At 52.9% G+C, this 16,245-nt stretch overlaps 1 protein-coding gene across 1 annotated transcript; it reads right to left on the bottom strand.

The window, feature by feature from the left end:
* Positions 1–7,740: 7,740 nt before the first annotated feature.
* On the bottom strand, positions 7,741–11,019 carry INSM1 (INSM transcriptional repressor 1). Its single transcript, XM_020879366.2, has one exon. The coding sequence runs from the start codon at positions 10,440–10,442 to the stop codon at positions 8,883–8,885; it is 1,560 nt and encodes a 519-aa protein (XP_020735025.2). The 5' UTR covers positions 10,443–11,019; the 3' UTR covers positions 7,741–8,882.
* Between the last annotated feature and the right edge of the window lie 5,226 nt (positions 11,020–16,245).

Raw genomic sequence — 16,245 nt, 5'->3', positions numbered from 1 at the left:
CTGTTCTCTATGTCCATGAGTCTGTTTCTGTTTCCTACATTGGTTCATTTGTGTAGAATGAACCAATATGTAGAATCATATTTTAGATTCTACATATAAGTGATGTCATATGATATTTGTCTTTCTCTTTGTGACTTATTTCTCTTAGTATGATAATACCTAGGTCTATCCATATTGCTGCAAATGGCATTGTTTTGTCCTTTCTAATGATTGAGTAATATCCCATTGCATTGCTGTACATGTACCACATCTTCTTTATCCATTTATCTGTCGATGGACATCTAGGTTGTTTTCATGTCCTAGCTATTGTGAGTAGTGCTGCTGTGAATATAGGGGTGCATGTATCTTTTCAAATTACAGCTTTTTTCCCCAAATATATGCCCAGGAGTGGGATTGCTGGATCTTATGGTAATTGTATTTTTAGTTTTCTGAGGAACTGCCATACTATTTTCCACAAGTCACATTTTAGGTTGGAAACTTCTAATCAGAGCTGACTTCTTCCTGCTGGACATTGATCTACATGCCCCCAATGCTCAAATATTTGTACAATTAAGTGAGGTCAGCAATTGTCAGAAAGGTCCTTGTTGCTTTGAATTCACATTATTTTAAAACTGATCAATGCTGAATTAAAACTATCTTCTTTAATTAAGTTGTTAAGCTAGTAGTTACCAGAAGTCCACAGATGGTTAGATTGAACCATGCAAACTTGTTGATATTAAACTTTTCATTTTACCGATAAAAACAGCAATCTCTTTATGATTCAACTGAAAGGTTGTGATTTCACTTGGTAAATGGCAGTGAAGAAATGCAGTGAAGAAAAGTATTTTCTGAGTTCCCTTCAATATCAATTATCACATTTTTTCAATGTTTTCTCTTTTTTAAAAATAATGTTATGTGTTTATTTATTTTTGGCTGTGATGGGTTTGTTACCATGAGGGCTTTCCTCCAGTTGCAACCATCAGGGCCTACTCTAGTTGCAGTGGGAGGGCTTCTCATTGCAGTGGCTTCTCTTGTTGCAAAGCACGGGTGCTGGGGCTTGTGGGCTTCACTAGTGGAGGCATGTAGGCTCAGTAATTGAGGCTCCTGGGTTCTAGAACACAGGCTCAATAGTTGTGGCACATGGGCTTAGTTGCTCTGAGGCATGTGGGGTCTTCCCAGATATCAGAGCTTGAACTTGTATCTCCTGTATTGGCAGGTGGATTCTTTACCTCTAAGCCACCAGAAAATCCCTCAATTATCAGAAAATACAAAGTTCATGCTTTTCTCTGTGGTTAACAGAGCAAAAAGTTTTTTTGGATACAAATCTGAAATCTTAGTCATGTAAATGTTGTAGGAAAATGATTTAAAATTGTAATTTATCTGGTAATTTATCAAGATGGGGCTTCCCAGGTGGCCCTAGCGGCAAAGAACCCACCTGCTAATGCAGGAGACAGAAGAGGCCTGGTTTCAATCCCTGGGTTGGGAAGATCCCCCAGAGAAATGACAACCCACTCCAGCATTCTCTCCTGGAGAATCCCATGGACAGAGGAGCCTGCTGGGCTACAGTCCACGGGGTCGCAAAAGAGTTGGACACAACTGAGTGAGCACGTACACATGAGTTATCAAGATATTCATGTGAAAAGCTTCAAGAAGATATCAAGGAAAATAATACTGTTCAAAGAATCAACAAAGGTCTTCTATTCAGGAGATGACTGAAGAAAGTGTGTTCCTTTGTGGTATAAAACATTTGATCCACTCTGACATGATTCTGTTCAGGTTTGGACACCCTGAGATGGTGATTCGTCCATCTTCTTTTATCCCCGGCAGTCCTCAATTACATCATTTTCATGTACCTTGCTCCTGTCAGTTTCTGCCCATCCTCTAATAATGACCTCTTTGTAGCTGTCTTCTGGAAGACTCATCTTACATAATAGAGTAGGACAGACAGAAGTAGAAGGAGACCTCTATCCATCGGTGTTACAAGCTTTTCAATGACACGTGTTTAAGTCCAAGTTCTGCCATGCTTTTCTGTTCTTTGTGTTCAGGGGAAATGCTAGCCTAATTTTTTTTCTCACATAGAAAGAGCCTCCTGTGAAGCCTTCCATGCCTGAACACCTCTGCCTCCTATCAGACCCCAAAGACAAGAGCCTCTTGGCTCACTTTGTACATCCTGTCACTGTCAGGGGTGACTGTCACCTTGTAGGGGTGTTTGAGAAGGACCATTGTATTGGGGCTCCGATCCTGGACAACAGAAATGGAGCAGCTGTTGCCTTTGACTACTAAGACCTTCTTTGATGAGCGAGGGAGGAGAGGAGTGGATTTAGGCTGAGGTTCCCATCATTACTGTTTCCCTGGAGCAGTGCTCAGTCTACTGATTCAAGCCAAGTGGAGGGAAGACAGAACACCTGGGTTCTGGATGGAGAGAAGGAAGTATAGGTGATTCAGGAATGCAAACGGTATGGGTGAGCTTTTTATAAATGTTGCTGGTACTGCACAGTGTGTGCATGACACAGGTGAAACACTGTCTGTCAGTGATCATGCGCTTGCAGACTTCCCTGGTGGTTAAGAATCCACCTTGCAATGCAGGGGACTTGGGTTGGATCTCTTGTTGGGGAACTAAGATCGCACATACGGAAGAGCAACTAAGCCCATGAACTGCAACTGCTGAGCCCTCATGCTCCAAACAAAAGATCCCACGCTCCAAAACTAAGACCCAAGGCAGCGAAATAAAAAATAATCCAGCCTGTGAATGTGCTCTGACTGGCAGTTAACACTCTATATGTATCATTTCAAAATGGAGAATATTCTAAGTCCAGCTTGTCCCAGCAGTGTGGGCTTTTGTGAAGAGCTAAAGAAAAACCATCAGTATTGATGCTTTGTGTGGAAATGCCACCAGGAAGACCACACAGTCTAGAAATCTTCAAACAAGACGAATATGAACACGTTTACTCTTACAACCCATCTGCTCACCATATATGCTGCCAGAGGAAGCCAGCCTGCTCTCAACATTCCACTCTCCAGCTGCAACAGAACAAGCCCACAATAAAAGTGCCTGGTAGACAATGATGACAGCTGGGGTTTAAGAGATGAAGGAGTATGTATTTGGGTCAGTGAAAATATGGTAACTGACTTTGAATCAGATGCACAAAAATGTGCTGTGATTCTAAGAAGCGTATCAGGCCTTAATGATGCCCCCAAACTATCTAGGAGTGGTTGACATGGAAGCCGAGGCGTGCCTCTAACCCAGTCCTGAGAAATCAGTTCCTCTTCACCAGGAAAGTCCAAAATACCTCCCACTGGGCTCTGTCACTCCCGAGACCCAGTCTAATTCATGGTAATTTCCCCCACAATTCCTCCTAACTGTCCAGAGAAACAGGACATGTTTGTCTTCACAAAATCCTCTTGACTGGGAAATTGCCTTGATGACACCAAAGCCTGTAGCTGGTTGTACGAGACAAGGAGATGCTGATGAATCTGTTGGAAATTAGTTGTTTCCTTAGCAACCCCAGAAGGAGGCAGGAGTTCCCTGTTTCTCCTGGTGAGAGAAAGATGTCCCCTTCCTAGAAATCCTTGGGCAGGTAGGTGCTCTCTTCTCTGGCCCCTTCCTTTTATGGACTGAAGGTATCTGGCCTTGCCAGGGAGCCTTGGTTGACCAAGGCATGAGCAAATGGGAGGAAGCGCCAGGACTAGGAGCAGGCCTTCAGGGATGGCCTTATCCTCTAGGTATCTGGGACTAGTTCTTTCTCCCAGGGCCACCAGGCAGGGACATTCTTGGGAACCCGTGACCAGGCCTCACATCTGAACTGCTCTCTGTGATGCTGACCAGCCTGACACCCAGTCACCATGTTACAACACTCACGTTACAATGAGTGTTTCAGCCTTTCCCCATGAGTATGAGTCATTTGATGCTGCAGGTTGCTTTTAAAATCACACTAAGTTTCTTCACTGGGGCTTCCCAGGTGGCGCTAGTGGTCAAGAACTGCCTGCTAATGCAAGAGATGCAAGAGACCTGGATTCAATCCCTGGGTCAGAAAGATCCCCTGAAATAGCACCCCACTCCAGTATTCTTGCCTGGAGAATCCCATGGATAGAGGAACCTGGCGGGCTACAGTCCATGGGGCCACAAAGAGTTGGACACAACTGAGCAAGTTTCTTCACTATGTGAGATATTTATAATTTGAAGATGCATTTGTCTGCTCGCTCTCTCTCCCCAGTGAGATCCTCAGGCTCTTCCTTTCAGGTTATATTGCCACGACATGATTTGGATGTTTCCAGAATTTAGGATCAGAATCCTAAGTGTCTTTGGACCACCATATTGTATCCAAGCTCTGGTGCCACCTTGGGCGTTCAATGGGACCAACATCCTAGTGAGGTGCTGCTCAGCTGATCCTCTTGCTATAGAGTGTTCTGCCACCTTTCAGGTTTCTCTCTACAACTCGGTTTCCTGATTGGTCTTCTCTAAACCCCGCAGTGTGGGCTTTTAACAGGCAAACACACAACTTTCTCTAGCCTAGCCACTAATAGGCTGTAACTTAACCTAGCCTGAAACAGGCTACCTGGGTGGTGCATGCACACACACACACACACACACACACACTGTGTGTGTAGGTGACCGTCTACATGGCCCCATACACTAGGGTCAATTTGCCAGAGAATCTTTCCCATAAGACAAAACATCCTAAGGCGAGGGTGGGATGTTTCGAGAGAACAGCATTGAAACATGTATATTATCTAGGGTGAAACAGATCACCAGCCCAGGTTGGGTGCATGAGACAGGTGCTCGGGCCTGGTGCACTGGGAAGACCCAGAGGGATCGGGTAGAGAGGGAGGTGGGAGGGGGGACCGGGATGGGGAATACATGTAAATCCATGGCTAATTCATTTCAGTGTATGACAAAAACCACTGCAATGATGTAAAGTAATTAGCCTCCAACTAATAAAAATAAATGAAAAAAAGAAAAAAAGACAAAACATCCTTTCTGCAGAAAGATAGCAAGTTTGGGTCAAAGCCTGCCTACCACAGGCCAGTGGATTCATAACTAGTCCTAAAGTCACAAGACACACTCCCCGGGCAGATCTTTTCTCCCTCCTGCTCCCCCTAGGGCCCTTACTGGTCTTCACCTTTCAGCCCACAATGTCCTCCCCAGTATCTCACTGGGTCTCCCAAAGTCCATTCCCTCCAGTTTAGATATGCTGACACGGGCCTGTTGGATGCCCTGGAGCCCAAGCTGCTTCTTGACCTTTTGCATCCACAAGATATCGGGTAGGTGAGGAATTCCTAGGATATTATAGAGGATTGTCAAAAGATTCTTCTGCTTCCTGTGTCTCAAAGACGTGGTGGACAGCTGTGGAATGAAGTTCAAGGGGATGGAGACGTTGCGGGTTGGGAGTAGGGGCTACCCCGGAGAGCCTGCAGCAAAACAATGGTGGATCACAGAGGAGCCCTGGCCAGCCACCTCTGGGCACAGACGCTCTAGGCCACAGGCGCCCAGTGACTGTAGGTGCCGGCCCAACGGTGCCCCCAGGTGTCTGCAGGGCACCCCACTATACCCCTAGGTGCCACTGAGGGCCCAGAGCCCACCCGGCCTCCAGTCTTGTTCTGCTCTGCGCTGTGACACTGTCATAGCGAGCAGCTGTGGCGCCTCTGGCCTGGCTCCACGGGCTTCCAAGTTACCCTGGAGCAGCTGCCTGCGTGAGTGCTACCCAGAGTGAAGCCAGAGGGCCTGGGCATCACCTTCAGGCCAAGGCGCTACAGGGGGGGAACAGCGCCCCCAGCGGCGGCCCGCCTCCTAACCGCCGGCCCCCGCCCGCCTCCCCAGGCTGAACTGTCTTGAGTTCCTTCGCAGCCCGTTTCCACTGGTGGGCGTCCAGGTGGGAGCAGCCTTCCACACAGAGGATGCTCTCCTGATGCTTTGCACACTTATAAGGAAGGTGGGTGCATTCCCACTTGGCATTTTATAATAGGAGCCCTTGGGAACTTATTATCCAGGGAGGAATGAAGAGACAGACCATCTGATTTCCTGCCTGCGGAACACTCTACTAACTCACGTTGCATTACTGTGAAACAAAGTGACCACGGTTTTCTATCTCTCTGCGCTGTTTAGTCAACTTCATTGTACTCCCTTCAGTATGCGATTTCACAGAATATCTCACAGAGATGAAATTCACTATGATATTTCCTAGCTTATTTCGAGATGAAATTTTGGTTTCTGTTTTAGAAAAGTTCTCCTTGGACAGTCAAAATGAATATCCACAGGGGATGAAGGAGCATATTTTCAAACCACCAAATCATATTTTTCTGAAGATGGGCCTTAGGGTTTATGCTTTTATGATTATGGACAAGAAAACCAAGCCAAACACAGATGCCAAGATGTCATACCTGCAGGCCAACCACCAGGTTTTTAAGAAAAATTTGTATTGGCATGGAATGTACACTGACCCTCAGGAGGCTGGGTCTTTCATTGTGAGGTATAAATTCAGAGGGAACATTTAAAAAATCTCATATTGTTGCTTCCAGGGAGCAATTATCAGGCCACAAATTTGAAGGTTTCTTTGTTTCATTCCAAGTTTTCAGGAGGTTATTAACACAGCTTTGTCCCTATGCTTTCATGTTGGGCTGCACAGAGCTTTGGTCTTCCAGTATTTTCCAAACTGGTAAATAATAAAAAAATAATAAAAAGAGGGGCAGTTTGTCCCCGAGGCAACTTACCTGTGCTGGCTGCTCCTCCATTGTTCCTGAGACTGTTTCAAGACCCTCACAAAGAGGGTCCTGAGAGTGAAACTTTCAGTAAACCTCGCCCCACAAAAAACTTTAGGCTCAAAATCTGAAAATCATCTCTTTCGTCACATTTTCCTTCCAAGTTTCTCACGTGTTGCCCTTCCCGCCATCATGCCAGCTACACCTTTTGGAAATGCGGCTTCAACTGTATGGATTTCTAAAATCCCTTTGAGGGGCAAAACTTTAGATTTAGTGGGCCACAGAGAATACACAACTGTGATGGTTAGCACAGCTCCATAATCGAGCGTTTCAAAGGTGGAGAAAAACAACTCCAGATATTCACTGGTGAACGTCAGGATTGTTCTTCGAAGAGCTTTGTGACACATCACGGAAAACACTGTAATTACCGTTATTAAATTTAATATCCCAAACAGATGCTGCTCCAGTTCCCCCCCTCCCAAATGGATTGCTCACCTGATTGGAAAATTATTTCTGAGTCCTTACTTTAAACTCAGTTGCTTAACTTCTGGTACACCCAAACAGGAGTTGGTCTATGTCCCTTACTTTGGAAATCTAACCATAAAATCATTCCTACTTTCTCCTGGTTGATACTTAAGAATAAAAAATTACCCATCTTTAGTTGAGGAATTACTGTTACACTGAGCCCCAAATTGTCAGGAAATGAGGATCTGATAAATTAAGGTGGTGTTCTAATAGCCCCTTAGTTAAAAAGATAGATTCTTGTGGACATTTATCTAGATTTCTCTGAAAAAGGTTTGCACAGCCTCCCTTCTAACTCTACCTTCCAGTACATTCCTAAGGACCCCTAAAAAGCCTCTGGCTCCAGTCTGTTTTGAGCCTACACCCCTGAACTGCCAGAAGGGCAGAATTCAGCAGTTCAGGTTCAGCTCTAAAAATCCACAATTCCAGTGATGGTGGTGGGATTTTTTTCTTAATAAACAACAGGCATACATTGAAGAAATCATTGGAAGCTGTTTTAAATCTTTGTTGAAACCACTTGATGCAGAAATAAGTCCACCTTACTTTGACTTTGAAAATATTTTATTTGAATAGTAAATAGTTATACAGTTGAAACAGTTCTATTGAAGCTTTCTATAAATAGCTAACAATTAAGAAAATAATGTATGTAGAAAAGAGATTGCATTTAAAAGTAAGAGCTGTCGGTTGTACAGGGCCCCAGGGGGGAGGGGCTCCAAGCAGAATAAAATGGTAGGTTGTCTGTAATTCGCTCAGATAGGTATAAAAGTTAAAACTTTTAACAGATCCCTTTAGAAAAAGGCTCTCTTCTAAAATGCACAGTGAAATGTCAAGAGTGATGGGGGGAGGGGGGAAGCGCACCAAAAAATATGCAATCAAATAATATCATAATCTTCATAATTAATATAAATAAATAAAGAATAAATAACAATTACTCATAAATCAACATATACATTTAGAGGGAACTCATATAGTCCTACCTCAACAAAGATGATCAAACTGAAAAGACTTATGTGAAATACTGAGGCAGTTTCTACAGCATCTTCTGAAAATTCCCATCCCTCCCTCCTAAAAACAATCCCAAACAGACAACGTTCAAGGCATTTGTGGCTAGACTAAAGAAAACTCTTTTTTTTAAGCAATTTGATTTGTTCACATACAAAAAGGTAAAGCCAGACTCCAGCAGTTCACAAGCCATAATAAAGCTAATCATGTGGGGAGTTCAATTTACAGCCTGTGAAATATAAAGGCATTTATTCCTCAAGATTCACCCAAAACAACCCGTAGGCTACATACATAGAGAGCAGAGATTGGTAGGCGAGAGCAAACCGTATTTCTAGACCATGAACACAGCGAATACTAGCAAGAAAAACATCTCCCCTCCAAGGGGAGGCTTCCAACCACGAGACAAACGCGTACAGCTTTTCTCCCTTGTACAAAAAGAGATTGGCTCCTGTTGCGCCATGGTGAGGGGGAGAAGGGGACACAACGCAAAGCGGGGGGGGGGGGGTGTCCAAAAGGAGTCACAACGAGAGGATGGGGTTACCGTCACGCCACACCGAGAAAAGCGGAGACCACACTTTCACCGGGGATGGGCGCCCCCGGCGCGGGCGCAGGGTCGGAGCGCGCTCTCTCCGTGGGTCTCCAAGCGAAGGCACGGTTCGGGGGGCCGGGGTGGAGGGCGCGCTCTAGCAGGCCGGACGCACGGGCACCTGCAGGAGGATCACCTGTCTGTTTTCGGACGGGTGGCACTTGTTGATGTGTCTCGTGAGGCCGGGCGAGCTGTAGAAGGTGGCCGGGCAGTACTTGCAGGGGAACACCTGGGCGGCGTGCAGCAGGCGCAGGTGGCGCTCCTGGGCGCCCTTGCTGGGGAACGTCTCCCCGCACACCGGGCACAGGTGGCATTCGGCGGACGCACTCATGCCCAGCACGCCGGCCGCCTCGCCGTCGCCGGCCGCCTCCTGGGGCACCTTCTCGTCGGGCGCGGGGTACAAGGCCAGTAGGTCCTCGGCCGGGGGCGCCGGCGGCGGCGCGCCCTTGGCCTGCAGCGCCTGGTGGTGCGCCAGCAGGTGCTTGCGCAGATAGGCCTGGCGGCGGAACTTCTTGGCGCAGTGGTGGCACTCGTAGAGCCCGTCCTCGGAGCCCGATTCGGACACGCCGCCCGGGCTCGGCGTGTCGCGGTCGCTGCTACCGCCGCCCGTCGCCTCCCGCGCCTCAGCCCGGGCAGGGGTTTCGGGCTCGCACGCCCGGGCGGCGGCGGGCGCAGGCCGCGGTTTGTGCCAGCGGCGATGTGAGGCCAGGTTGGCCGGGCAGCTGAAGACCTTGGCGCACTCGGGGCAGCGGTACTCCACGCGCACGATGCGCGAGCACTTGTGCTGCGCCAGCGCGAAGGGGTCGGCGTACTCCTCTTTGCAGAGCTGGCAGATGAACTCGCCCAGCGGCCGCGCCGCACCCCCCGCGCGGCCTCGCGGCGCCTCCACTGGACCCTCCTTGATCTTGAGCCCCAGCACGGGTGACGTGGTCACCTCGTCCTCGAAGTGCAGCTTGCGGATGGCTTTGGGCTTCTTGGAACCCGGGGCCTTGGCTACCTTGGCGGGCGGCTCTGCGGCCGCGGCGGCCGCGGCGGCGGGGGGAGAAGGCCGCTTGCCCGGGGGCCGCAAGGCGGCGGCGGGGGGCAGTGGGGGACCAGGCCCCGGGCCGCGGGCCGCCTCGGCCCCCGCCGAGAAAGACGTGCCCATCTTGAGCTCGGCGGGCGCGAAGAGCAGCGGGTCGCCGCTGCAGGTGCCACCGCCTCCAGGGCCGTTGGCCCCTCCGCCGCCGCCGCCGCCGCCCACGAGCAGCGCGGCGGGCGTGGGGAAGGACTCGGCCGAGACGGGCGAGCCGAGGTTGAAGCTGCGCTCGAAGTACTTGTGCTTCTCGTGCTCGCGGCTCACGGGCCGCGTGGGGCTGTAGAGCGGCGCCGGGTGCGCGGCCTCGGGGTTGCCGAAGTGAGCGGCCCGCAGCCCTGGCGGGGGTGGCGGCGGGCCCGGCGCGCAGGCGAGCGCGGCGGCGAGCGCCGCATGGGCGCGCTCGGTCGGCGGCGGCGGCTGCTGAGGGCCCTGCCCGGGGCCGGGCGCCGGGGGCGAGGCGCGGGCGCCCCCGCAGCCCGGCGACAGCAGCAGCGCGCGATCGCCGTCCTCGCCGCCGCGGATCCGGTAGGATACCGGTGTGGACTTCTTGCTGCGCTTCACCAGGAAGCCGCGGGGCATGTTGGCGCGGCGCGAGGGTGAGGGCGAGAGGCTGGCTCGGTCCCACCTCCGCGCTTGGCCCCGGCGGCCCTCAGTGTCCCCGGCGCATGGTCCGGGCGCGGCGGCGGCAGGACTCGCGTGGCGCCGGCGGCAGCTCGGCCCGCCTCTGCGCCCTGCACGCGCGTCCCTGTCCCCGGGCCCGGGAGCCGCTCCCTTTTAACTGGGGGAGGGGGCCATTGTTCTCGCCTCCCGCTTCCCCCGGAGCCAATCAGCGCGCCCGCAGCTCCTCCACCCGGTCGGGTGGGAGGGCGACGCGGCGGCCAAAAGGGGCCCGGGACTCAGGGGTCGCCCGGTAGGTGCGGCAGATGTACCTGAGGGCGCGAGGCCCCCGCGAGCCTCCCGGCCGCCCCGCCCGGCGCCGCCGCCCCGCCCGGCCCCGGCACACGCCCGGCCCCGCCTCCCTTCACGGTCTGCTGCTCCTCTATGCGGAGGCGCACGTGCCTGGGCTTTGTGTCTCTCCTCCGGGGGGGCTCAGAGCCGCCAAATGGGCCCGTCCATCAGCACGACAATGCTCGCCCCCCCCCCTCCCGCGCGGGGATTACCCGCGGGTCGCGAGCAAAATAGCAACAAAGGAGAAGAATGGCCCCAAATATGTCAGGAGGGTTCAATCCGCGAGCCGGAGCGGAGGGGGAAGTTGTGCGCGCTGATTGGGTAGGGGCGGTGGTGGGCAGGGGCGGGGGAGATCCGAGCGCGGCTGCTGGGGCGGGAGAGGGGTTGGGGGAGGCGCTGGAACTTCTCCTGGTATTGGGAAATACTCGGGAATCGAAAATAGCTGCCAAGCAGGAGTCGCCCAGGACTCCCCCCCCCCCCCTCCCCCCGGGCCTGGGACTGAGGGGCCGCGGGGACCCAGGATCTAAGCGGAAACGGGACCCTGGAGTTTCAAGTTTGGGTGGAGGGTCTGGCCTACTAGCTGCAGCCGAGGGCGATGTCCGCAGCCCCCACGCGCCGGAGGGCCTCAGGAAGGTTTCTCTCGAGTTTGAGAAACAGTTGGCACTGCACTTCTTCAATCGCCTGCAGACACAGCGATGGATGGGGGAAGGAGCAGGCTGGGTTCCCCAAAAACCTTGAATTTCTGAACTTTTTGGTTGTTGTTGTTTAAGCTCCCGGAGGCTCGGGGATTGGCATCGTTGGAACGGTCCGGTCCAGGCCACTCGGAACCTCCGCGTCGCCCAGGGCTGGGGTGATTTGAGTGGCGTTGGCCAAAGCCCGAAACGCGCGGCCAGCCGCGTGCGCCCTAGTGAAGTTGGTTTCCGCTCTTCTTGCGCGGCCTCATGCATTTTCATTCGGAGCGGGCATTTTGTCTGCTGGTTGACATCAGATGCTAAATCAAGGGCTCCAATCAAGGCGCAGCGGAATAAAGGGGCCGCCTGTCTGGACGCGGGGCCCCCCGGAGCCGTGCCCCCTTCACCTTTGTGAAGGAAATTAACCTCCCGCTATTGAGCGCCGGTCTCGGCCAATCTGGACTCAAAAGAGGCGCGTGCTGCCGGCCGGGGGGGAGAGGGGGGCAATCTGTCCTCTGAGGCAGGCTGTAGTCTCGGAGAGGACCGACCGCCTCCCCCCCAGACCCCCGCCCACCCTTCCAACCGCGCCACCAGGAAAAAACAACAGTGAAAATCTACCCCCACCCCCACCACGCCGTTTGGACCCAGACCGGGCCCTTTCCCTCCAAGCTCTTCCCAGCCCCAGCCCTAGCCCAGCCCCAAGGAAACACAAAAGCAGAATCTCCGAGAGTGGAGGGGTCAGAACCCCAAGAGTGGGTAGTGGCCCTCATCGCCCATCACTAGGAAACAAATTGTCAAGCCACATAAAATGTCATATGTTGTGAAGAAAATGTCACTTTATTGAAAGAAAAGGAAATGGGCACTTTTCTGCAAAGCTCTGTACACTCAGATGTTGCTGAATTTTGCTTACGTTTGATTCCACTGAAGGTATTTAATTGTTTTGGATTTTCCCTCTGAAAATACCCTGGCTTGGAAATGAAAGGTTTTTTTTTTTCTTTGAGTCCACATGAGTAATAAGTTGTAATGGGGACAGTTGTTAGAGTTAGTTAATCAAGGGGTTAATCAAGTTGATTAATCATGGGGAAAATATTTGGTGATTTTCTGTTTGTGATTTTAAAAAAAACTTATACACTGAAAATAGACTATAATGCAATATATTTTGAAAGCTCTCACCCTCATTTTAAAAAATGCTAACTAGGATGAAAGTAGTCTTGAAAAGTTAGAAATTCTAAAATGACTTTATGTAAAATATATGTGTGTTTCAGTCTAAAAGTAACTGATGTTATTTCTTTGCTCTTTTCAGTGCTGATTAATACCGCTGATGAAATTAGAAGTGGGAAAGGGATTCCGGGACAGCTCTGTCCAATTTTATTTTCTAATCACGAATCCCATCTGGATTGTCCAATAATAGGGTGTATGTGGGGGGGCCTGCCCGCCGGCATCCCCTACTGATGGCCGTGTATTTGGTTTTGCATGTGTAACACTCTTTTCATTCAACAGATAACAGGGAGAGTTAGTCACCTTGCGAATCCTTTAAAAAATGACAACACCCATAATTGTGAAGAGGGCGGGGGTGTGCGTGTGTGCAAAAACAAAAACAAAACCCCTGTCTGAATGCAGCGAATTCAACAGGGCTCTGAATTAAGCTAAGAGAATCTATTGAACACTATTGAAATACCGAGATTCAATGGATCCGTTTCTTTTTCTTTATTTGTGGTTTCTAGTCTTGCCAGAGAAAATGAAATCTGCTTTCAGACAGGTATAGTCAAAACAAATGTAAACTTGAAAGGTCCGAGTATTAGAAACTAATTTCACAACCCAGGGCTGGGAAAGAACTAGGTTTCTCTTAGGGCACACACCAGCACCGTCCAAGGACATGCACCTCGCACCCGGTCTTGGGTTTCCGTCCTCTTCTGCGTGATTTTATTTCTCAGAATCTGCGCGCCCGCGGGCAGGTGGCCAGTGAGCCGAGATATTTGCCTTCCTTTTGGAAGAGGAAAGCGCCACCACGCTGCGCTGAGGCGGCGGGCCTCCGCGCACTGCGATTCCGGATAGGGGCCGCGTGGAGCTGAGTTGGGGACCCACTGAGCATTGACCTGCCCCTTCCAGGGGAGTTCCACGGGGGAAGGCAAGAAGAGGGATCCCAGGCAGGGTACTGTCCTTCCTAAGCCCCAAGCGACTCCCTTCCCGTGGGGTCCTGGCCATTGCTGAGGAAAAACCCGGAGGCCTCTTTGCCTCTCTCCTTGAGGGGGTGAGTGCTTCCTCTGACCGCTGCAGAGCTGGAGGCCACGGCTGCTCCGTCTCTCCTGTCCAGGAGCCCTAGGTTGCCGTCGGGGAAGGCGCTGGGGTTCACTGCGTCCAGGAGTTAGCCCCAGGGAGTTGCTAGAAGCCCGAAGCTTGGAGCCAAGCGCTAAAGCGGGGAATTTCGGCCCAGGAATTGCCCCTTGATGTTCCTGGGTTCATACAGACCCTAAGAGGCCAGAAAGGAAGTCTGTCTCCGGGGTGTGTTTGGAGACGACCCGGAGGCGCTAGAGGAAAGCGTTCAGCACCCCCAGCGCCATCCCGGGTCTCTTGCGTACACCTCTGCCGGATTCGCAGAGGCCCTCCAGGTCACGGCCCGACCTGGATCGCGCGTTCCCGCTGCGGAGCCAGCCGTCAAGTCCCGGAGGGACCCGCTCACCCCGGTGCGCCGCGCTCGCCGGCCGGAGCGGGAGACTCTTTGTATTTGCAGGAATGAGGGGCAGGCGTGTTGGGCCCCCGGGGCACGCGAGAGCCACGCGCAGCCCGCCGCCGCCCTGCCCAGCCCGCTCCGGCCTCCGGGCACCTTCCGGGGGCCCCCCGCCCGCCGGCCGTCGCCTTTGTTCGGCACATTAGCATAAAGCTGCCACAGATCTCCCGTTTAAATAATTCCACACAAAAGGAGAGCGCATGAAAGAGGGCGGACGAGGGCGAAGCCGCGAGGCTGCGCCGTCCGCCGGGCGCGGGGAGGGACCGCGCTCCGGCAGTTCCCTCCCCTCGAGTTTCAAGTGCCCCCGGCAATCTGCCGCGCGCCCATTATTCGCCCGGGGCCCACGGGGTGGTGGGCGGCCGCCTCTTTCATCCTGCCAAGTGTGCCGTCGGGCAGCCGCACGCTCCCTTGAAGTGCCCTCGGGGGCTGTTTGTTTTCGCCTCGGGTGGGACTGTCGCGGCCTGGAGGGAGAGGGGAGGCGAGCCGGACGGGCCCCGGGCCGGGCGACTTGGAAGGGTGATGGTACCCAAGGCGGGCGCAGCGACGCCCAGAAGTGTGGGAAAGTCAGACGGAGAGGACGAGGCCGGGGAGAGCTGGGAGGGCACCGAGTGTGGGGCGCACAGGGGCGGCTCCCCCCACCCTCCCCGCTGAGGGGCAGCCCGGCTCTCCTGTCTCGGACAAGGCGGCGACAAAGCTCCAGCAAAACCGACCAGAAAGGCCCGGCGACTCCGACAGTCCCCTGTCCTCGCCCGCTCCGGGGGCGGACGGAGGGACAACCAGGCGCCTGGGGACTGCAGGGGCGCACTGTCCATCTGGGCCTCGGGGCCCCTGTCCTCGCTTCGGCTCTTGGGCTGGGGGTCCGCGTTCCTCCTCTGCCCTCCTCATCCCCGCCTTCTTTCCTGCCAGGGGCCCCTTCTCTTTCTCCCCCGTCCCACCCCGTCCCACCCTGTCCCACCTCGTCCCACCTCGTCCCACCTCATCCCACCTCTCCTCTCTTCGCATCTTTCACTGGCCCCCTCCTCCCCCCGCCCCGTCTCGTCTCTCTGCTCCGCGGAATGTCGTCCACCTCTGACCCCCTCGGACAGTCCCGCTCCTCCCTCTTCCTGGTCTCCCTCCCGGCCTCCCCTCCCCTCTCTCTCCGCCCCCCCCCTTCGGTGCCCCCCTCTCTCCCCCTCCCTTCCTCTCCTCCCGCTCCTCACCCCCTCTGGCTCTCCACCCCCCACCCCTCCCCGCAGGCCAACGTGTGTTATTTTATTTGTCTAGAGAGAGCCTATTTGTTCAGTGATGTGTGGCCTCCTGGCCGCCTGCTTTAATGGGGGACGCGGAGGCTGGTTTCTGCGAGTATTAGCATACAGCTGCCGCTCCGCCCGGCCCGGCGCGCACTGTATCCCAGCCTTATCATCACCTCTTCTCTCAACCAGAAAACAATCAACAGCTCCTCGCACACGGCGACTTTCGAGACCCTCGTCCTGCTCCTTGGCTAACACTCAACCGGTGCACCCGTGCTGGCGCGCTTGCACACATACACACACACACACACACACACACACGCACGCCCTTCTTCTGAGGGTAAATATTGATTGACTAGCTTCACATTTTCTCCTCCGTACAAGGTTCCCTTTCCTCTCCCACATCATCTATTTTTCTCTCTCCTCCTTGGGATATTTGGGTAGCATCTCAAGAGCCACTTTGGGGACAGAGGTGGCCGCGAGTTAGCAGAAACCAACCCGTGTCAGGAAATTATTAAAGGCATCGTGAGGCATGGTTGTTCCTTGTGATATGGGGAGAATACAAAGGAGGAAATGTAACTTTGGTGTTTTCTTTTCTGTATTTTTTGTCCAAAATTAGAATTGCAAGATTGGGTAGGCTTAGAGCTCAAGACTCCCCGCTGAGCAGCACAAGCTGAACCTTATGGGGACTTCTCAGATTCAGTCTCTGTGGAAGCTCTACCAGGGTTAGATTTAGATTTAGAGAATTCTAAAGATTTAGAGAAGCCCAAGTGTCTGGAACCCTTTCCTTTGCCAGGATTTAGTGT

The sequence above is a fragment of the Odocoileus virginianus genome, chromosome 9 (genome assembly GCF_023699985.2).
Source record: "Odocoileus virginianus isolate 20LAN1187 ecotype Illinois chromosome 9, Ovbor_1.2, whole genome shotgun sequence".
In the NCBI taxonomy this organism is placed as follows: domain Eukaryota; kingdom Metazoa; phylum Chordata; class Mammalia; order Artiodactyla; family Cervidae; genus Odocoileus; species Odocoileus virginianus.
Note: the sequence above shows the minus strand (reverse complement) of the source record. Positions and strands in the feature narration are given on the sequence as shown.

Coding starts and splice junctions, on each gene's coding strand:
- INSM1 (XM_020879366.2), bottom strand. CDS start 10,442: ATGCCCCGCGGCTTCCTGGTGAAGCGCAGCAAGAAGTCCACACCGGTA.